At 36.5% G+C, this 23166-nt stretch overlaps 1 protein-coding gene across 2 annotated transcripts; it reads right to left on the bottom strand.

Annotated features, from left to right (window-relative positions):
• Positions 1–7520: 7520 nt before the first annotated feature.
• On the bottom strand, positions 7521–12965 carry SAP30 (Sin3A associated protein 30). 2 transcript variants are annotated; one of them, XM_058720890.1, is made up of 4 exons: positions 12497–12965; positions 10667–10792; positions 10134–10232; positions 7521–7855 (listed from the first exon to the last, which is right to left on the bottom strand). In XM_058720890.1, exons 1-4 carry the CDS (start codon positions 12815–12817, stop codon positions 7733–7735), a joined length of 669 nt encoding a protein of 222 aa, XP_058576873.1. In that variant the 5' UTR covers positions 12818–12965; the 3' UTR covers positions 7521–7732. The 2 variants fall into 2 exon arrangements, with proteins under 2 accessions (XP_058576873.1, XP_058576874.1); XM_058720891.1 differs by lacking the exon at positions 10667–10792.
• Between the last annotated feature and the right edge of the window lie 10201 nt (positions 12966–23166).

Raw genomic sequence — 23166 nt, forward strand, 5'->3', positions numbered from 1 at the left:
GCATGAAGAAGTAGAATTGTTTAAAAAAAAACAACAACAATTCATTAGGGCTTTTTTCACTGAATTAATTGGTATTAAAATCAGACTAAATAATATAAGTGTTAGATCCTTTCTGAAACAGTGCAGAGAATAAGTACATAAGAAAATCATCAGTAAACCTGTTTCATTTTCTACTTGGTATAGACCCTCTTTGAGGGAGGAAAAAAGCGTTAAAGATTCAGTATCTCTATAAATGATACATCAGCGTGAGGGCATCAGTAAGACAACAATGGCTCTTGAAGAAGTGTTTCCTTATTACTGCAAATGAAATGTGGTGAGAAAAATAGTATTTGAAAAAAAGCTAAATATTTAGTGGAATTTTATAGATTATTATGAGTATTCATCATATATTCCCCTTTCTGAAAATAACTTTTGTAATATGAAATTAAATTAGTCTTTTAGAAATGAATGCATAACAGAAGCACACATTCTTCTTCATATTACCAAATAAATATAAAAACATGAATGTTCACACAACTTACCTTATGCAGTTTTTCCCAACTAGGTCAATGTATTTTTAAAAGCAAACATTTCATTCAATCACATTCATAAACAGATGCGTTATTTTGTCAATAGCTTTTTGCTACAAGAAAAGACAATAAAGCTTTTATTAAAAATTTACTATTTTTCTTAACACTGTCTTACAAATGAATGAGGTAGGTATGGTCATGATCCCTGTTTTATACGCAAAGCACCAAGGTTTAGAGAGATTAAATAGTTTGAAGTTACATTATCAGAGAAGTAGTGCCAGGTTCTGAATAGGGCTAGTCTTACTCTAGCATCTAGAATCTTAACCACTACATTATTTAATAGCATCATCTAATCTATTTCCTTTTTAGGAAAACAAACCTTTACTGATACGGGACACAGGATTGTACACTTCAGCTAGCTCATATAAACTAAATGCCTCCTGATTTAACAATTTCTGTATTTTTTATCTTTGATATTTTATATACTTTTCCATATGAATCTGAGCACAGAGTTGACAGTAATACTCACTAATAACTCATCTCTTCTTGATAAAATTTCCCCTTTCCTCATCATAATCCATAGGAATGCCTTGAATATTTTTGTTTTCTGGGATTAAGTACTAATCCTAAAAGATTATTTGATATTGGAACCCAGTATTGAGTATGGAGAACCCAAACAATGAGCAACAACCATTGGAGGAAGGGAAGGACAAATTAAGAACATTCAACAGATCATCTTGGAATTTTAACTTCTGTATAGGTGCTCACAGGTACACAGGACTTCTTTCCAAAAGAAATAATTTTTGTGGGTCGACTGGGTGGTTCAGTTGGTTAAGTCCCTGACTCTTGATTTCGCTCAGGTCATGATCTCATGGTTTAGTGAGTCTGAGCCTCACATGGGACTCTGCGTGCTGACAGCATGGAGCCTGCTTGGGATTCTCCCCCTCTCTGTCCCTCCCCCACTCATGCTCTGTCTCTCAAAATAAATAAACTTAAAAAAAAATCATTTCTGCAAAATATGGCAGGTGCTTTTAAAATGTAAATGATCCCGGGGTGCCTGAGTAGCTCAGTTGGTTTAGCGTCCAACTTTGGCTCAGGTCATGATCTCACAATTTGTGAGTTGGAGCCCCATATTGGACTCTGTGCTGACAGCTCAGAGCCGGGAGCCTGCTTTGGATTGATTCTGTGTCTACCTCTCTGCCCCCCCCACCCCCCCCCGCCGGGTTGCACATGCATACTCTCTCTCTTAAAAATAAACATTAAAAAATAATAAAATAAAATGGAAACGATCCCATCAGTAAAGCATTACAGGCTTTAAAGTAATTCTCCCCAAAAAGAAAAAATAATCAAATTCATATATTTCTAAATCATTTTGCATTAAGAGCCTAAGCCCAAACTTTACTCTCAAAGATTTGAAGAGAAATTCATATTAGAAAATTATAGTAAATTGACACTGATTTAGCTTCTCCAATTTACTTCTATAGAATGATATCACCATGATGGACTCAACTTTGCAGAGTGGTGTGTCTAGAGAGAAATATATGGCATATATGTAGCCCCTATATTCCAAGACTTTTACAAATAAAAACCCGTATCAACATTATCCTGATACCAAAGTCAGGCATGGATAATTTGAGGAAACTACAGACCAATATCCCTTATGAATATAGATACAAAACTCTTCAAAAAAATATTAAGAAGCCAAACCGAAAAGCACATTAGAAGGATTATATACCATGACCAAGTAAAATTTATCTCAAGAATGCAAGGGTGGCTCAATATAAGAAAACCATTTGAGGGGAATCTGGGTGGCTCAGTCAGTTGAGTGTCTGACTTTGGCTCAGGTCATGATCTCCTAGTTGGTGAGTTTGAGCCCTGTGTCTGGCCCTATGCTGATAATGTGAGCCTGCTTGGGATTCTCTCTCTCTTTCTCTCTCTGCTCCTCCCCCATCCTTTCTCAAAATAAATAAATTTTTAAAAAAATTTTTATTTACTTTTGAGAGAGAGAGACAGAGTGAGAGTAGGGAAGGGACAGAGACGGAGACATGGAATCTGAAGCAGGCTCTAGGCTCTAAGTTGTTAGCAGAGCCTGACATGGGACTTGAACTCACAAACCCGTGAGATCATGACCTGAGCTGAAGTCAGACGCTTAAGTGACTGAGCCACCCAGGTGCCCAAAATAAATAAATTAAAAAAAAGAAAGAAAGAAAGAAAAAGAAAGAAAGAAAGAAAGAAAGAAAGAAAGAAAGAAAGAAAGAAAGAAAGAAAGAAAGAAAATCATTTGATGTAATATACCACATTAATAGACTAAAGGGGGGAAAACACATGATCATCTCAATAGTTACAGAAAAAGTATTTTACAAAATTCAACACCATTTCAAGATAAAAATACCCAGAAAACTACAAATAGAGGGGAATTTCCTTAACATGATAAAATGCATTTGTGAAACACTTACAGATAACATCATAGTCAATGGTAAAAGACTGAAACATCTCCTCCAAAGAAAAGAACAAGACAAGGATGCCTGCTTTCACCACTGCTAGTCAACACTGTACTGGAAATCCTAGCTAGAGCATTTTGGCAAAATAACAATAATAATAATAATAATAATAATAATAATAATAATAATTAAATGATATCCAAATTGGAAAGGAAGAAATAAAACTATCTCTGTTCACAGTTAACATGAGTCTGTATATAGAAAACCTCCTAGAATATACACAAATACCACTAGAGGTAATAAATGAAATTCAGCAGTTGTAGGGGTCAACACACAAAAATCAGTTGTGTTTCTTTACACCAGTAATAAACAATACACAAAAAGAAATCAAGAAAATAATTCTATTTACAGTAGCATCAAAAAGAATAAAATATCAGAAATAAATTTAATCAAGATGGTGTGGGGCATGGAAACTGGAAACTATAAACATTGCTGAAAGAAATTTTTAAAAACCAAAATAAATGGAAAGACATCCCATGTTCATGGACTGATATACTTAACATTGTTAATATGGCAATCTTAAAGTGATCTAGAGATTTAATACAGCCTTCATCAAAATTCTAAAGGCCTTTTGGCAAGAAATGGAAAAACCAATATGGAACTACAAAGGATCTCAGACAGCCTAAATGATATTGAAAAAGGAAAACAGGTAGGAGAACTCACACTTCTTGACTTCAAAACTTACTGCAAGGCTGCAACAGTCAAAAGATTCTAGTACTGGCATAAGAATAGATATATGAACCAATGTAATAGAATTGAGAATACATAAATAAACCCAAACATCTATGGCAAATTGATTTTTGACAAGGGTGCCAAAACCATTCAGTGAAAAATAGTCTTCAATAAATGGTGCTGAGACGAATGGATAACCACATTCAAAACAATTAAGTTGAACCTCTACCTCACTCCATGTACAAAAATGGACTCAAAACAGGCCAATGACCTGAATTTAAGTCCTGAAGTTACAAGCTTCATAACCTCAGATTTGGCAATGAATTCTTAGATCTGATACCAAAAGAGTAACAAAAGAAAAAATAAATTAGACTACATAAAAACTAAAACCTTTTGTGCATCAAAGAACATTATCAAGAATATGAAAAGGCAATCCACAGAATGGGAGAAAATATTTGCAACTTGTGTATCAAATATGGACTTAATATCCATATACAGAAAAACTCCTGCAACAAGAAGACAATCCAATTTAAAAAAATAAGCAAAGGATTTAAATAGATATTCTCTAAAGAAGATAATACAAGTGGACAACATGCATGTGAAAAGATATTCAGTATCAATGGTCATTAAGGAAATGCAAATCAAAACTACAATGAGATACCATTTAACACCCAGTAGGATGAATTTAATTAAAGAAAAAAAAAAAGGAAATACAGTATTGGCAATTTGGAGACATAGAAACTCTTGCACATTGCTGTGGGAATGTAAAATGGTATAGCTAGTATGGAAATCTGGAGGCTCCTCAAAAAGTTAAATCTAGAATTACCATATGATTCAACAATTCTACTTCTAGGTATATACCTAAAAGAAATGAAAACATGTTCAAAAAGGAACATGTACAGAAATGTTCATCGCAGCATTATTAATAGCCAAAGGTAGAAACCCAAATGTACATCTACGGATGAACAAATTGTGATACACATACACACATACAAACACATCACATACCACACAATTGAATATTATTCAGCTATTAAAAGGAACAAAGTACTGATGAATATACCGCAACTTGGACGAACCTTGAACATACATGCTATGTGAAAAAACCCAAAAGGACATATATGAATCCCTTTGTAGGATATATTCATAATGGGCAAATTCATAGAGCCAGAAAGCAGATTAGAGGTTAGCAGGGGATGAAGAGGAGGAAATGGAAGTGATTGATTACTTACGAGTGTTTTTATGGGGTGATGAAAAATTTTGAAATTAGAACGGGTGGTTATACAACATTGTGAATACACTAAATACCACCAAATTATATAGTTTAAAATGGAATACTACCATATAAATTTTACCTCAATTAAAAAAAAACTTTACGTAGAAATAATATATAGAGCTTGTTTTTGTAAAGAAATATATTTCAGGTACTAATTTTTAGCCTTTTCCTAAATTGCTCAATAAAAGATAGTTCTACCAAATAACTGACTTATTTCTTGAATACCTGCTATTCATTATGTTTTTTTCCTTTATCCCAATTTTGGATTCTTCTGATGCTCTAACATTAGAAGTAACCTATGCCCTTACAGAGATATGCAATTTTTTTTTTTGGTTCAGATATAAACACAGAAAAAGATTTCTAGTGAATTAAATTTTAAAACCTAATAGCAAATAATTACAAATTTTATATAAAACTGCAGAATCTTGAGTTCCTCAGCTTTGATGAAGTTCTCAATTTTTCATGCTTTAAATTGCTCTCACAAGGATTTAATTTCATTGGATAACTAACATCCAGAACTCTTTTCACTTTTTATCCAACTACATTTTATGCAAATAATTAACTATATGAAATTAACACAGCTAGTCAAATGTTACATCATAAACAGATAATTTAAGGTAAACAAATTATTTCAAGCTTCTTTCACAAGAATGGAGTGTTTTTGTAGGAAAAAGTAACCCTACAGTCAAGTTTTATTAAAAAATTAACTTTTGGGGCACCTGGGTGTCTTAGTCAGTTAAGTGTCTGACTTTGGCTCAGGTCATGATTTCACGGTTCGTGGGTTCAAACCCTGCATCAGGCTCTGTGCTGACAGGTTGGAGCCTACAGCCTGTTTCAGATTCTCTCTTTCTGCCCCTCCCCCACTCATGCTCGGTCTCTCTCAAAAATAAACATTAAAAAAATTAACTTTTTATACTTTGTAGATTTAGATAAAAATATGTGGAAGTTATTACTTTCTTCAAATAAACCATCCTGTTCTAGTTATGTGGTTCACTTTCAGATAGCTAAAACTTCTCACAAAGATTTCTGGAATGCCAGAAATGACAGGATTCTGTTAATACCAATTATCACAGTCTCTGCCCATGAATAAAGTACAGTTGACCCTTGAACAACATGGATTTGAACTGTGCAAGTCCACATATATGCAGATTCTTTACAGCACAGTACTGAAAACGTATTTTTTCTTCCTTACGGTTTTAATAACATTTTCTTTCCTCTAGCTTACTTTATTATAAGCATACAGCATATAATATATGTAACATACAGAATATATGTTAATTAACTGTTTATGTTATCAAAGAGGCTCCCAGCCAACAGTAGGCTATTAGTAGTTAAATTTGGGGAAAGTCCAAAGTTGTATATGGATTTTCAACCATGCAGTCAGTGGTTGCCACCCCAGTCCCTGCATTGTTAAAGGGTCAACTGTAAATCTTTAAATAGTTACAGCAAGAACCAAGAATAGTTGCTTTATTTTTCACCATATTTTGTGAAATATGTGATTTGTGAAATATGCCAATACACTCCGTACATTTAAAAATACATGGACGAAGCTTCTAATAAACCAGTACTTTAGATTCAGCTACATCAGTGGTTCTTCACTATGCGTAATTTTGCTTCCTAGGGCATGTTTGGCAACATTTAGGGATAGCTTTGGTTGTCACACCTTTGGAGTGCCACTGGCACTAGTGTGGCCTGCATGATGCTGCTAAAACTGTAACACATAGGACATCTCCCACAATAAAGAATAAAGGCCCAAATGTCAACCTTGAGAAACCTTGAGCTACATTAATGTTTTGATCCATTCATTTCCAGCCTAAAATCTGCACCATAGTCAAGGACATTAACTGAAGCTAATGTTTTGTTTTGGTGTGATAAACTATAAATTTGATTTGTAATTATAAGAATTTTAACAGAAAACGGGCCGAGAATGAAACGTAAAGGAAAATAGGATATAAATCAAGTCAGAGCTACATATGGACCAGACTTTAAAGATCTTGTTTGATTTCTAGATCTCTCCAACTTATGAGTTTTAATTTGCAATGTAAACAATATAGGGCATGAATGAAAATTAATGGGCACTGCAGAACTTCTATGTTCATTCCATATAAACATCTTTTAAGAAAAAATTTAAAGAAACAAAATTAATTCTATGTTATTTCAACTTTCAGCATTGTGTTAATCTTTTCTGACACATTAAGTCTTCTTTGGAAGGAGGTAGGTATATAAATTAAACTGTTCTTCCTAATACTTTATCAAGTAGTAGTAGTAATAATAATAATAATGGAAATAAGAAAGAAGTTGCACCTCAATGGAAGTCTATTTTTCAAACCTGTTAGCACTAAAAAGCACTTTAAAAAATAATGCTAATTAGGATATCCTTGATTCCAAATCAGATCATCCCAGAGAAAGCAAATGTACTACATTTGTTATTTCTCCTTAACCTTAAAAAAAAAAGTGGTAACAAAATGATCCTTACATTAAACTCTCAATTAAAAGTAGTACCTAATCAGTCAGTTTAATATAAAAATCAAGTTTCACAAAATGAATACACTGAAGCAACTATAATAGTAATCACCTTTATTTAAAATATTTTTTAATCTAGGAAAGCTCATTTTACATGAGTTTCCAACTAATTATTAGAGTCAGAAACAAAGAAAATAAAACCAGAGAAAATCCTCTGTAAAAAAATACACAAGGAACATTTCTACATGTGAAAAAACAGTAAACAGTCTTAACATCTGAACATCCAAGTCTTAGTCTCAATTCCATCTCTCCTAGTGAACACCACTATCAACCTTGAGATCTGATTTGTTCTTGTCATTCTTCACTGAGTAGATGAAATATGTTAAGGTGTCTTTTTCATTCACTGGAATAGACCTAAAGTGGCAACCAACTATCTATAAAAAAAAAAAAAAAAAAAAATTGAAATTAAATTATAGATATTAACAGATTTCATACTAGGTAAAAAAAAAAAAACAAACACTTTAATTAAAAGAAAATGTGCTATGTGATAAGAGCTATCTCTTTTTAAAAATAAACTGTTTAACAAAATACCAGCAAGATGAAAAGCACATCAGAATAAGATGTTATGAGCAAGAGATAGTGTGATTTCAAAGGACCCTCCAACCCATTCAATTAAAGATACATTAATTTAGGATGTATTTAAATTTTATAATTAGAATCTACATTAGTAAGTAAATATTTTTAAACTTTAGGTACCAATGAAATAAACAGAATGTAGATCCTACTCACAGAAAAAGTATAAATATATAGTTGAAAAAGTTTTGGTACTGGCAGTACTCTTTGTTAAAGTTCCTCGAAAGTTTTTCTGAGTAAGTATTATTCATGGAAAATGAGAGGGGAAAGAGGAACTTTCACTGAAGAATATTTATCTGCCCTCTGGCCTTTTCATTATGCTAATCTAACATGTGCACTGCAACTACCAATAGAAGTACAATAGATTAAACTAGGGTGTTGATATGCTTATCTAGATTGTAGAAAATAAAACTTCTTAATGAAAAAGTTATTCATATGATAAGATTTAAGGAGGACAGTCATCTGACTCTGGGATCACTTACCACTTATCTGCATTTCTGACTAAGTAAACTATAACACTCATGGCTGTTTGGATTGTTTCTCATTTCTAAAGAAGAAAATAGCTCTGGAAATAATATAACTTTTTAAAGATCAGACTAGCAAATATTTGAGTTGTGACTTAGACATTAAAAAAAAAAAATACAGCTGACCCTTGTATAATACAGGTTTGAGCTGCAAGGGTCCATTTACATGCTTTTTTTCCCCAATAAATACAGTACAGTATTATAAATATACTTTCTCTTCCACATGATTTTAATAACATTTTATTTTCTTTAGCTTACTTTATTCTAACACAATAAGAATATATATAATACCTAAGACATACAGAATATGATAATTGGACAGTTTATGTCTTCAGGAAGGGTTCCAGTCAACAGTAGGTTATTAGTAGCTAAGTTTTTGGACAATCAAAAGTTATATGCAGATTTCTAACTGTGCCCCCAACCCCTGAGTCATTCAAGGGTCAACCATACATTAAATATAACATATGAAATAATTAGTTCTCTGGTTCTCATTTGTCTCAAAACAAAAGTAACTTCCACTTGATCAGTATCAGTATATATGGATACAGTTTCATCACAATAGATAATATCTGTGTTTCTGTTGTATCAAATTTAAAGAAAAACTGAATTTTTGTGGCAAGATGGAAAGAGGAAATTCTGGCTAAAAAGTCAATATGTTAGATCTCAACAATGTTAAAAAGCATTCTGCCAAAGAATTATACTTTCTGTATCTTTTACCTTATTCAATGTGCGTGTTTTAGAAAACGTTGCCTTACTAAACCCCCAAGCTAAAAAATATGATAAAACTGATTTATATGTTTACATTTCTATTCTGTCTAGTAGACTAAGCATTTTTATGTAAAATGATTAAAGTATAAATATATAAATCTATAGACACCTTAATTGGATTCACAGATTTCTTGGTTCTATTAATTCCTGAGAACACACACATTTCAAAATTCACCAAAGGACTAGAAGTTAGTTTTATAACAAAGCAAAAACTATGTAAAATGTTGGACAAGAGTCCTTGCATCTTCTAGATGTGACGAAAGAATAGACACCTCAAATAAAACAAACATCAATAAGGCCAAATTCTGAAATAGTTAAATCAACAAGTTAAATCAACAAATAGGAATACTATTTATGGGTTTATCTGTAGATCTAATCAATCAGAAACTTCAAAAAATAAATTCTAATGACGACATCAAAGCTTATTAATTTCTTTTATTATGCCTCAATTAGGTGTTCAATAAATGTTTACTAAGTAGAATTTTAAAACCAACAGATTTCTAGAATGAGAATTTAAAAATTATCACCCAATATTTCTGAGAGTCAGTATTAGAAGATGCTTAGAAAACTACATACAATCCAGTAAGTAGTTGTAACATACAGAAATTTAAGAGGCAGACAGACATTTCTAAGAAACTAGATTCTTCCACAATAGATCTTTTATTAACTGATCCAACTAAAATGCATTGGTATATATTCTACATTAACAATTTCATTAGCCTTTAATGCCTCTTTTTTGTATGAACAGGCTCATTTAAAGTGTAAATAGTTTAAAACTCATAAATACCTCAACAAGTTGTGCTTTATTAAGTCCTGGTCTGGTTGACAGTTTGAAGTGTCTTTTGTATCTCCGAAGTGTATTTACTTGTAATTGATATAAATCAACCTAGGAAAACATATATGAATTAGTTCATACAATTTTCAAAATAGTTATCTTTGATACATACAAAAACACTTCAATTTTGGCACAATAAAAATGTAATTCCATTATTAAACAACAAAAATTACATTACTTAAGTCCATTCCATTATCCCTTTTATATAATCAAAACTATAAATGTATTAAACACTTTAATCTTTTGAAGATAAATATTGAAAACCGGGAGCAAAAAAAAAGTTAGAAGGCAACAGAGCTATAAGCACTGTCAACTGAAAACACAAGTTAAATTGTGTAACTGCTTGTAAACTGGCTGTATTTAATTTTACTTTCATTTTCAGATTTTTTGCTTTAAGCATTTTTAAAAGGCGTTCATATCTTTTAATACAAGTTACAGAATGGAATACTTAGGATTTACATTTAACATACAGAAACTTTATCTACCTCTGGAGTATCAATATCTTGAACAGGTGAATCTCCTCCATCATCATCACTCCCTTTCCTCTTTCTTCTGTTTCGAACACTCTGAATTAAGTTTTTATGATAATCACAAATGTAAAGATGCCTTGCCTGAAACAAAAGTTTCACAGACTATTTATGATTATGTAACTTATGTATTACTAAAATACACTGGGCACAGTGAATTATTAAAAATAAAAACAGTCAAAACAGGCCACTGTTAAGACAACAGCATGTTTCTATGCTTAAGCCCTGCATCCAGTTAAAACATACCATGTCCAGCAGTACAGTTAAGAAGATTGGGGGGTGGGGTGGGTGGGGAGTGGTGTAAATAGAGGAGAGAAGGGAGACAGAAAGGCAGAATGAGAAATTCCAACTCTCTGGATTTTGTCATTAAATTGCAGGGAGGCTGAACTAGATTTACTAGGTCATGCTGTTTTTTTATCAAGGGGAAAGATGACGTTGCCCACAAATTGCTATTTCATAGTATTTACTCAAAGAGTGTATTTTAATAGCATGATGTATGCTTTCTATTCTTTCTCAACACCCAAATTATCATACAGATACAAAACTATCCATTTTTACAAATGAGCTATTGATTTCATATCCTACTTACATTTAAACTTGAATTATAAACTTGAATATTTAATGAGTGCATTTATCTGTAATATGTTTTCCCAACCAAAGGAATGTGAAATTCAAGTTTACTTGAAAAGTTGCTCATGAGCATGACCAAGAACTACCTGTTTAACAGGCAGAAAGTATCAAAAACTTTGCAAAAGCTTCAATTAAATGTAGTCTTGAGAGCTGCATGGTAACACGTGAAATATTGAGCTTCATATACTAAGTTAAACTCCTTTAAAAAACCAAATGATTAAGGCCTAAAGCTTTTAAGTTAATTTTTAAACTAAGTCCAAGTTAAAAATATGCAGAATGTGTACTAGATTCTGGCATCTTGTGATTCATTTACTGCCAGCCAGAACTCCTAAAAGTGGCGACGCTTGTTTCTAAAAACCTTATAGAGGGTCAAAAACCACCACCACCACCACCACCACCACCACCACCACCACCACCACCACCACCACCACCACCACCACCACCACCAGACGTGCGAAGAAAGGACGGAAAAAAAAAAAATCCCGATGGCTGCCAAACGGATGGCAAAACAGCAGAGGCTACGTGTTCCCCACGTTCCCAGCAGCTGCGCTAGATGCTGACATCGTTCACAATCCCCGCTCCCCGCAAGGCGCGGGGTGAGCTCCGCTTCCCTCACACGGTACTCGGACGAAGGGGGAAAGGGGTCTTTCTTGCTGAGGTTATCAGGTCCTTGGTCGTGGCAGGACTCCACTTTCCCTACACAAGGGGAGCTGCTCCCTGGGGCCAAACGCCAGCGAGGGCAGCAAAACAAAGAAGGCGCCTCCATTCCAGAAGGAGCCTGCCGGGTTGCAAGAAAACTACTCCGGGCCCTCCGAGCGGCGGTCCCTTTGTTTCGTTTCCCGATCTCAGGGAAGGAGGAAGGGGAAAGACTTCGAACAGAATCGACTCGTGGAGCGCGCGGGGGGGTGGGGGTGGGGCGCGGGCAGGGGGGGTGGGGGAGGAGCGGAATCACGGAATGCGAGTGTGTCGGTGGGGGTGGAGGTCAGAGTTGCAGCGACTTTGTTGTTTGCTTCCTACCAGAGACCACACAACGGGTTCCCACTGCAGCCAGGTCTAGGGGGACCCCTGAACCCTCCGCCCAACAACCCCCGTCTGCACCGCTCCCGGAGCCCCAAGGGGGTGGGCAGGGCAAGGCCGTCCCGTCCCGCCGTCACTTACGCTCTTATCCAGCTCGATCTTCACCTTCTTCTGGGAGATGCTCTTCTGGATCCTCTTGCTGAAGCTGGCGTTGCCTGCCGCACGGCCGCACCGCTCACCTTCCTCCCGCAGACAGCACAGCTGTCCGGGCCCGGGCCCTGCCGCTCCCGGGGGCCCAGCCGCCGAGACGGCCCCGGCACCCGGCACCTCAGCCCCGGCGCCGGCCCCTGCCCCGTTCCCTGCCGAAGCGGCGGCGGCGGCGGCGGCGGCGGCGACCACGGCGGCCACAGCGGCTGCCGCGTCCCCGCCGCGGCTCATCTCCTCCGGCGTGAAGCCGTTCATGTCTCCGCGCTCTGGGACGCCGGCGCTGACAGAAATCCCCGCTCGCCTCGCCGCTCCGCCTCTCTCCGGAGACTCTGGGGTCTCCGCGGGGTCTCTCAGGCACCTGACCCGGCGGCGACAATTCCTCCGGCGGCACGACCAAACACCAAGCGCCCTAGCCTGCTGGGATCTGCTGGCGTCGGGACAGTGGACAGTGCTTTGGGTTAAGAACCAGAGTCAGGCGGCGCCAAGAGTTAGGACCCCACTCACTGTCACATGGAGACGCTTCAGCAGTTGGACCCGAGCGCCTCCGCCTCCCTCCAGCCCCTTGTCTTGCGCAAGCGCGACGCGCCCTCTCCTGTCCCGCCCCTTCCACTCTGTCGCAGGGCACCACGGGAATTGTAGTTCTCGGCGGGAGAGTCAACCTGAGTTCTTCCCTCACTCGGCGCCTCAGGGATTGGGAGAACTACTAATCCTAGCATGCATCGCGTAGAGACAGGCTGGGCTGCTGCTGCTTCTTTTTTTAAAGCATGGGGAAAACAGGGGGCGTGTATTTGAGGGTTGTGATGTTTTCTCGCTTCTTGTCCCTCCCGCGAGGTTGGATTGTGTTTAGCTACCGGGATTTTGCAGAGTTGGCATTCTAGAGGAAGAGGTCACTCAGCTCCAGAGACGAAGCGCAAAATGCCGGGGGCTGGGGCTAAGAGGGGAGGAGAGTGAAGGTGTGGAGTAAAAAAGTTTCGGGGCTTTTCATATCTGTGGAAAAAGGCTTGGTGTGGTCATGCTTTTGTGGGAAACCCAAACCAAGGAAAATTCATGCAAGCTGGCCCTCTTCGGGTCCTGGAGGTCCTGCCGCTAACCCGGCTGCTGGATAACAGTTCCGTTCATTGACGCATCAGATTGTTTAGGGGCGCCTGCTTAGGCGAAAACGCCCATCTCGACCTCGACCGTGACATGGCTTCTTCCCAAGTGCCTCAGCTTAAGGCCCTTTTTAAATCCTTGCACATTCCTGCAAGGAACACGTTTCATTCTTGGGCGCACACAAAGTCGGCCGCTTCCTGAGGTGGAGCTGCTGACGAGTTGGTTAATAACAGGGCTTCTTTCCGCCTCCACTTCCAACCTTTGCAGTTTCTCCTCTAATGGGGCGGAGTCCAGTCTCTTTAAAAGAGGATATGGAACCCCCACCAATACCGAGTTAGCATGAGTGCTCTTCAGAAACCCCGGCGTTCGCTCTGCGGAGCGAGAGGGGAGAAAGAAACCGCATTTTCTTGGGTATCCGCCAGCGCCTGTGGGCTAGACCGTGTAGCGTGCGGGTATGTGTGTGCGTGAGTGTAGGTACGTGTATGTGTGCGCCTTTGCGTGTATGTGCGTGCGTGCCTGTGAGCGCGTGCTTGTGCAGGGCAGGGTAGAAGAATGAGAGCGGCGGATACGAAAGCTGCGCTTTTGCTGGTTACAGCCCGTCATTATTTTTATCAGATGTATCCTGTTCAGCAATCCCATTGTTAAAAAATACGAAGCAGTAAGTTCTTTTGAAAGTTCTTTTAGATTTACTGAGTGAATTTAGTGATAAATCATATTTTTAAAAATGTAAATGTCAGCTGCCCTGAAATTCAAAGTCATCTATTCCATTTTTGCTTTTCCTTTCTAGAATATGGTAAAGGAAAAAAAAAGGGGGGGGCGTTAAAATATTACAGATATTGAATGGGCAAAAAAAAAGATGCTGAATGGCATTTTGTGTTATCTTTTTAAGCTGCACTAACGGTATCTGCTAGCCGTATGTGGCTATTGAGCACTTGAAATGTGGTTATTTCTACTGAAAAGCTGAATTGTTAATTTAATTTTAACTAATTTAAATTTTAAAAACGGATTTCAGTTATTGGAAAACCTTTAAGTGTGTTTGGAACAACTTGGGTATACGGATATATTTTTTCAACTTAAATTTTGTGAAATCTGAATTTAGAATCCAAGTTGAGATGTGATGTGTGAACTACTAGCAGCATTTCAAAGACTGAGTACCAGAAATTTTTTTGTAAGTATATTGAAAAGCTCATTAATAATTTTTATATTATTACATGTTGAAATGATAATATTTTGAACATACTGGTTTAAATGAGATATAACATTAAAATAAATCTTACTGGTTGAGTTCGAGCCCCGCGTCGGGCTCTGGGCTGATGGCTCAGAGCCTGGAGCCTGCTTCCAGTTCTGTGTCTCCCTCTCTCTCTGCCCCTCCCCCGTTCATGTTCTGTCTCTCTCTGTCTCAAAAATAAATAACGTTAAAAAAAAAAATAAATAAAATAAAATAAATCTTACTGGTTGCTATGGTTTGAAATGTGGCTACGAGGATATTTAAATGTTTATATATACGTCATACATATTTGTATTAGATAATGTTGCCTTCATCTATTAAACATAGAATACTAGTATCTGTTGTTCGTGGATATATTTTCTTAAGTGGTTAAAAATGAGAACATATGAACAGGATGGATACATTCCAACTTCAGGGTGGGGTTCATCTCTCAGGAGAGAGGCCATGGATACTATCTGGGAATGGTTTAAAGGTGGGGTCTGTTATATTTGTAAGTTTTTATCTATTAAAAAAGTCTGAAACAAATGTGTTAGGATGCTGGATTTCTACATTTTTGTTTTTAAAATAATTCATAATATTGTTTGGTCCTTGCCCTTAGAAGTTTATAATCTGTCTCCTGCAAAATATGACCACGTTAATTCATGCATATGTGTATAGTTTAACAATGTATCAGTTTCATATGAATTTTACTGAAGTAATGATTTGTGGCTAGGCTTCCTTTACACACAATACAGTTTTAAAAAGACCCAGTTAAAACACTCCTTTATTGCATACTAGGATCTTTTCTAGGCCCTGGGATAAAAAAAATAATTGAAACAGGGCCTTAGCCATTTTAGAGTTCATTGTCTAGTAGAGTAGACATGCTGCCAAAGACTGAATGTTTGTGTCCCCCCAAAATTCATACGTTAAAACCTAATCCTCAGTGTGATGGTGTTCAGAGGAAGCATCTTGGGGAGGTGATTAGGCCAGGAAGTCGAGCCTTCATGGATGGGACTAGTGCCCTCCTGAAAGAGGCTCCTGAGAGCTCCCTCATTCCTTTTGCCCTCTGAGGACACAAGTGACAAGATAGCATATATGAACTAGAAAGCCAACTCACCAGACACAGACCTGCCAGCACCTTGGTTTTGAACTTCCCAGTTTCTAGAACTATGAGAAATACATTTCTGTTGTTTATAAGCCACCCAGTCTATGGTGTAATTTTTATAGCAGCCCAAACAGACTAAAACATATGCCTCAATAAAATGAGAAAAAGGTACAAATTTAGTGCACAGGAGGCAATAATTCATCTCTGGCAAGTAGAAAGCATTCTTGGAGTAGGTGAACTGTCAATTCTCAATGCTTGATTTAAAATATATCTACAAGTGACTCTATTGTTCAGACAAAGAAATTTTCATAACAACCATAGTTCATTGTTTATTTCTACAAATCTTCACATTCAAGGCAGGTAAGAATTCCTTCCTTTAAGTATTCACAGCATAGGTTGGAATCAGGTTTTGGGGAGCTTCAAACTTCTATAATTTGAGGGGTCTTCTGTTATTTATTTATTTATTTATTTATTTTTATTTTAAAAATTTTAACGTTTATTTTTGAGACAGAGACAGAGTATGAGCAGGGGAGGGGCAGAGAGAGAGAGGGAAACACAGAATCCGAAGCAGGCTCCAGGCTCTGAGCTATCAGCACAGAGCCCCACATGGGGCTCGAACCCACAAGCTGTGAGATCATGACCTGAGCTGAAGTCAGAGGCTCAACGGACTGAACCACCCAGGCGCCCCAATAATTCTATTTTATTACACTGTTTTACACCATGATTTCTTTTACTTAATTAAAATAAAGCAAGCATACAAAAATGCATAAAACATAAATGTCCAGTTTAAGTAGTTATGGAAAAATAAACATCTATATAACTGCTACCCGCATCCAGAAAAAAGAACTTTGTGGAATTTTTGGTTGACATTGCATTGAATCTGTACATTAACCTAGGAGAGAATAGACATCTTTACAGTACTGAGCCTTCTAATCCATGAACATGATATAGTTTTCAATTCATTCAGATCTTCTGTAATGTCTCTTAATAAAATTTTGCCATTTTGCACAAGTTTTGTATATCTTTTATTAGACTTATCCATATGTACTTGATATTTCTGATGCTATTATAAGTAGCATCTTTTTAATATTCCATTTTCTTTGCCAATGTATAGAAATTAAGCTGCTTTCCCCCCCAAAAATAATGTCTGGATTCAGCAAACTTTCCTATTCATGAAATTTCCTACTCATAATAATTTACCTATATATTCATTTAGATTATCAGTGCACTCAATCACATAATTTGCAAATATTGAGTATTGTTCCTTCATTTCTAATTCATTTGCTTTTCTTTCTTACTCTGCTACATGGCTAGGACTCCAGACCAGTATTAGAAAAGAAGTGGTGTTAGTAGGCATCCTTGTCCTGCTCTCAGTCTCAAAAGAAAGGTTTTCTGTGTTTCGCTACTATATATATATATATATATATATAATGTTTGAGACAGATAATTTTGTCTTTTTCTGAATGTTTATACTGTTTACTTGCTCATAATATTCTCTTATGTTTTTAATGTACACAAGATTTGTACTGCTGTTTCTCCTTTCATTCTGGATATACTTTCTCTTTCTTTTGAAACAGACCTCACTAGAGTGTTTTATCAATTTCATTAGACCTTTTAAAGGACCAATTTTAGTTTTCTTCACAGTTTCTATTTTTTTTTTCCTTTCTTTATTATTTTCTTCTATTTTATTTTGCTGTTCTTTTACCAACTTCTTTACAAATATGTGAATTAGAAGCTATATCATTTCCCTATGAATACTCCTTTGCCTATATCCCACAAGTATTGATATGTATTATTGAGCTCAAAACGTTATTTAAATCCATCATGGTTATTTTGTTTTTAATGTTTATTTATTTTGAGAGAAAACACGAGCATGAGTGGGGTAGGGTCAGAGAGAGAGGGAGAGAGAGAGAATCCCAAGCAGGCTTGAACCCACAAACAATGAGATCATGACCTGAACTGAAATCAAGGGTCAGACACTTAACTGACTGAGCCTCCCAGTCTCCTGATGCATAATTATTTAGACGTACATTTCTTAATTTCCAAACATATGCAGATAATCTGCTACCCTTACTGATTTCTAACATATTTGCATTGTCATTATAGAAATATGTATGACTTAAATCCTTTAAAATTTATTCCAGTTGGCTTTTTAACCAAGAATATGGTTGATTTTTTAAAAATATTCTGTGTTTAAAAGCACTTTATATTCTCCTATTAGGTTAGTATTCTATTTATGTCCATTGGTTCTAGTAATTGTGCTATTCACTTTAATGTATCCCTAGAAACTTTTTGTCTGCTTGTTCTACCAATTAGTAAGTTAAAATATCCTATGCAGGCTTGTAAATTTGTTTATTTCTCCTTTTCATTCTGTCAATATTTGCTTTACATATATTGAGACCATGTTATTTAGCTGACACAAATTTAGAATTGTTATATGAACCTGGAACTGAATATTTTAGCATTCTGAGATGAACTTCCTTATCTCTATAATGGTTTTATTAGCCTTAAATTCTATTTTGTCTGGTTGGTATTAATATAGTTACACCACCTGCCTTTTACTTATTAGCGTTTGCATGATACACTACAGTTGACCCTTGAACAATGTGGGGTTTAGGGGGCTGACCCCTCATGCTCATGCAGTCAAAAAGCTGTGTGTAAATTTGACTTCCCCAAAACTTAACTACCAAGAGCCTGCTGTTGACCAGAAGCCTTACTGATAACGTGATAACATGAATAGCCGATTAACACATATTTTGTATGGGTATATGTATTATATACGGTATTCTTATAATAAAGAAATGTTATTAAGAAAATTATAAGGAAGAGAAATACATTTATAGCACTGTACTATAAAAAAATCCCCATTTAATTGAACCTGTTAAGTTCAAACCCACGTTCCTTAAGGATCAACTATTTTTTCATCTTTTTACTCTCAGTCTTTCTGTATCCTGTTAACTTAAATGTGTCTCTAGAGAACATAGTTTTGCAATTTTTAAAAATCTAGTCTAATCTTTGTGTTAACCAGGGCATTTAGTCTATTTATAGTTACAAATTACTGATATACTTGGGTTTAAACCTACCATCATCCATCATATTTTGTGCTTTCTATTTGTTGTTCCTACTTGTTTTGCTTTCTTTTGGAGTATTTTAAAATAGTTCAGTTTCCTTGCAGTGAATTTGGAAGTTATAAACTCTTTTTCTATTCTTCTGATCCTAACAGGTACAGCATATATCCTTACTTTTTAAAGTCCAATATTAATCTTTACTTTGCCTTCTTTCCAGAAAGTACAAGGTTCTTTTGAGGATCATCTCCTCCCCGCCCCCCCACCTCCCCCTCCCCCGGCTTCTTTTGTTTTCTTTGTTTATTTTAAAGTTTATTTATTTATTTTGAGAGAAAGAGAGAAAGAGAGAGAGAGAGAGAGTCCAAGCAGGGGAGGGACAGAGAGAGAGGGAGAGAGAGGACCTCAAGCAGGCTCCACACTGACAGCATGGAGCCCAACGCAAGGCTTGATCCCAGGAATTGTGAGATCATGACCTGAGCTAAAAATCAACTCAAGTGACTGAGCTACCCAGGCTATTTTTAAGTTTTTCTCTTTGATTTTTTGTGGTTTTACTTCAATAATATGCCTTTTCTTTTTTAAAAAGAAAAGTACTTCATTTGGCTTCTTAAATTACAGATATCTTTAAAAAAATTTTTTTTTAATGTTTATTTATTGTTGAGACAGAGAGAGACAGCACGAATGGGGAAGGGTCAGAGAGAGAGGAAGACACAGAATCTGAAGCAGGCTCCAGGCTCCAAGCTGTCAGCACAGAGCCCGACACAGGGCTTGAACTCATGGACCATGAGATCATGACCTGAGCCAAAGTCGGATGCTTAACCAACTGAGCCACCCAGGTGCCCCTACAGATTAATATCTTTAATCACTTCTCAGAAATTCTAGCTATTATCTCTTCACATATAATTTCTTCCCTTATTCTCTCCATTTCTGGAACTCCAGTGTATCCCAATGTATCTTCCATGTCTCTTACTCTATCTTTAATATTTTTAATTTTTAATTTTATTTTTTGCTTCCCTCATTGTGTATTGTTTCTTTTAGCCTATCTTGCAGTTACTCATTCTCTTTAGATACGCTTTAAAATTTATCCACAATTTTTATACTTTTAGTTATTCTGTTATTTTACTTTATATTTATCTTTGGTTAAAATGTGTCAACTTCTGTAGTTCTAGTTCCTGGACAAAATTTATAAGCTTGACTTTTTCTTCCATGACCATAGCAAGCAGAGTGATTTTTTAGATCATGTTTGTTATTAAGTCCGTGTCTTTTGTCTGTTGTTTCTACTGGTGTTGGCTCATTCTTGATTCTTCTTGCATCCTATTATCTTTGATTGTTTGCTGTTCATTTTATTTGAAAAATTAATTATAGAAATAATTTGAAGTATTGGATGATGTTATGTTTCTCCAGAGAGGAGTTTCATTTCCTTCCTGCAGGTCCATAAGGGTGTCAATAGTCCTGCATCAATGCTTGAGGATTTCTGAGCCAACCAAATGATTCCAGTCCATATCCCCATTTTTGGACTATGCTTCTTGGGGTCCTATCATAGAGTGGGAGTTTTCACTAGGGTTATTGCATATTGGACTCTAACCCTAGATCCGTGTGACTGCCAAGTGCTTGGTTTTTCCTCTCACCTCCTTAAGTTGCTTGGTTGTAAATAGTGATATTTATGTCAAAACAACATTCACTGATACTTTTTAGAGTGTAACATTTTGGTCAGCATATCACTGCTGTTTCCACTGTGATTTTCTTCTTACCAGAGCATGAAGCATACAGAAAGCAACGTAGTTCCCAGATAATGCTGGAGCTTGCTCTGGGTACAAAAATATATGTGGCTGACTACTACCAAGATGGAATGGTATTAATCATCAAAAAGGGACTGAACATAGCTTTAAATCCCCAGGATCAGAAAAGAATTCTTGGAACATCCCCTCATCCATAATCCAATAAGATCTCAAATGTTCCTGTACACTGTTTAGTTGCATGGGTTCAGGAAAAATAGTTTACTAAAATTCTTTTATTTTTTTTTTATTTTTTTTTTTAGCCACAGAATAAAGTGCTACTTCTGTCTGAGATTCTTCCATTAAATTTTTTTCTACACTGTATGCCTCAAATTTCTCATCAAGACTAATTCGTTGCATTATTTCTATACATAGTCTTAAAGTCATAGCAGATGTGAACATCTAAATAATTGGCTCTAATTTGGCTACTGACAACTGTAACATTCTTGTTCATTACTGAGGTCAATAATCATAGTACTTTCAGAGAATTTCTTCAAATCTTTTGAAAACATGGGACAAAAATTTATTATACTAGCTTTCTTTAAGAACACAGGATCTGCTTAGTTCTGAACTTTTTCATTCATTCTCCTGTGACCAACCCAGAGCAGAAAGGAGAGTAGAAATAAATTCACAGACACTGAATTTTCAGCAAACAGCTGGAGAAAACCCCAAACTCCAAAATTCCATGAATGCTACAAAAGGCAAGTGAGACTAGAAGCAGTAGGCAGCAAGCCCATGAAGGAAGTCAAGAGAACATTTTGAGAAAGAACTGAGATTGAGCAGAATCCAAACACTGACGAGGGAGAGACAGAGGATAGAAAGTGCCTAATCCGAGATAGGAGATCTTAGAAAGCACCAGTAAAATACTTTTCTAAAAGCAATAATATCTTTGAAGGCAAATTGTCCCCCTGTGGCCTGTGAATAAATCAAGAAGTCAAGGACTCTGTGTGGAACCCCTTCAGAACCGGATTAGGTGATGAGAAGCAGAGTAAGGGTGGCTTCATAGAGTTGCCATATTTTAAAGAAATAGTCTTTTGCCATAGCAACAGTAGAGAACCCATGAAAGATGATTTCCATAAAGCTACCCTGGCCTGCCTTTCTACTCCTGATTTTAGTCCAGGAAAATTCAAGTCATTCAAATAGGAGGATTATGAAAGTCACCTGCATAACATCCACTCAAAAATACAGTGAGAAAACTGTGAGATAGAGTAGACAATTTTCCTACAGAAGATGAAAATTTACCAGAATATTGTTATAAATGAAATTTATAATTCTATATCCCAACGTGAATTTGAAAAACTTACTGAAAGATTCATCCTGTGAAGTAAAAATCACAAAGAAGTGATAAAGATAAGACTCAGGTAGCGGGCAGCTAGAAAACAGGTTATTAATGTCTACTTTTTATATGAATCTAATCAGAGAATTGATTATTTTGACATTTTAGGAATACACAGTAAAGAATTAACTTTACTCAGAAAAGAGGTCTGGTCTTTACCCTCATGTCCTAGGAGGTGATCTCCAAGGAGAGTGGCTTTGTTTACCCGGAGCTTTGGGCCACACTGGACAGTTTAACAATGTGATTTATGATGGGGGCTTTGGGGCACATGGAATCCTCTCTACCTCTGGAGGGGTTGAATGCTAAAAATCTGCCACAAGGGCAGTCAACCACACCTACATAGTTGAGCCCCAATACAAACTATGGAAACCACAGCTCAGATAAACTTCCCTGGTTGGCAGTATTTCCTATGTATTGTTACACAGCATTTCTGGGAAAGTAACACTGTCCACAACTGACAAGGACAGGACAACGACAAGGACAGGACAACGACAAGGACAGGACAACTGGAAACTCCACGTATGGAACTTTGCTGAACTCTGCCTTGTGCACCAATTCCCTTGGCTGATTTTATCTGTATCCTTTTGTTGCAACCATAACTGTGAGTGTAACAGCTTTCAGTGAGTTCTCTGAGCCCTTTGAGTAAATTATCACACCTAAGGGTGATCCTGGGAACCTTGAACTATGAAGTTGGTGTCAGAGTAAGGTTGTCTCATATAGACTTCTTTCCTAACTTTGCAGGAAATTTTTGAAGTTCTTGCCACAAAGCATATAATTAGATTCTGTAAGTCATGCCTAGTGATAGGGTATATTTTGTATTTATATGGAACAGACCCTGATGACTGTACGTGTGGACTATTTGTGTGCTTCTGTGAATTTTTGTAATACCAATAGTTCTTGCTACATTTATTTTAATCCTATCTTATCTTTGATATAGATAATAGGTTTGGTCCATTAAAAGGCCTGTTTAAAAAAAAAAAAAATGAGGGCAGGGGCGGCTAGGTGGCTGTCGGTTATCCATTCATTC

This window comes from Neofelis nebulosa, chromosome 3, assembly GCF_028018385.1.
Source record: "Neofelis nebulosa isolate mNeoNeb1 chromosome 3, mNeoNeb1.pri, whole genome shotgun sequence".
NCBI classification, from domain to species: Eukaryota; Metazoa; Chordata; class Mammalia; order Carnivora; family Felidae; genus Neofelis; species Neofelis nebulosa.

Coding starts and splice junctions, on each gene's coding strand:
- SAP30 (XM_058720890.1), bottom strand. CDS start 12,817: ATGAACGGCTTCACGCCGGAGGAGATGAGCCGCGGCGGGGACGCGGCA. Junction 10,793..12,496: donor AGATCGAGCTGGATAAGAGC/GTAAGTGACGGC, acceptor CTTTTGTTTCAG/GCAAGGCATCTTTACATTTG. Junction 7,856..10,133: donor ATAAAGCACAACTTGTTGAG/GTATTTATGAGT, acceptor TTTTTTTTATAG/ATAGTTGGTTGCCACTTTAG.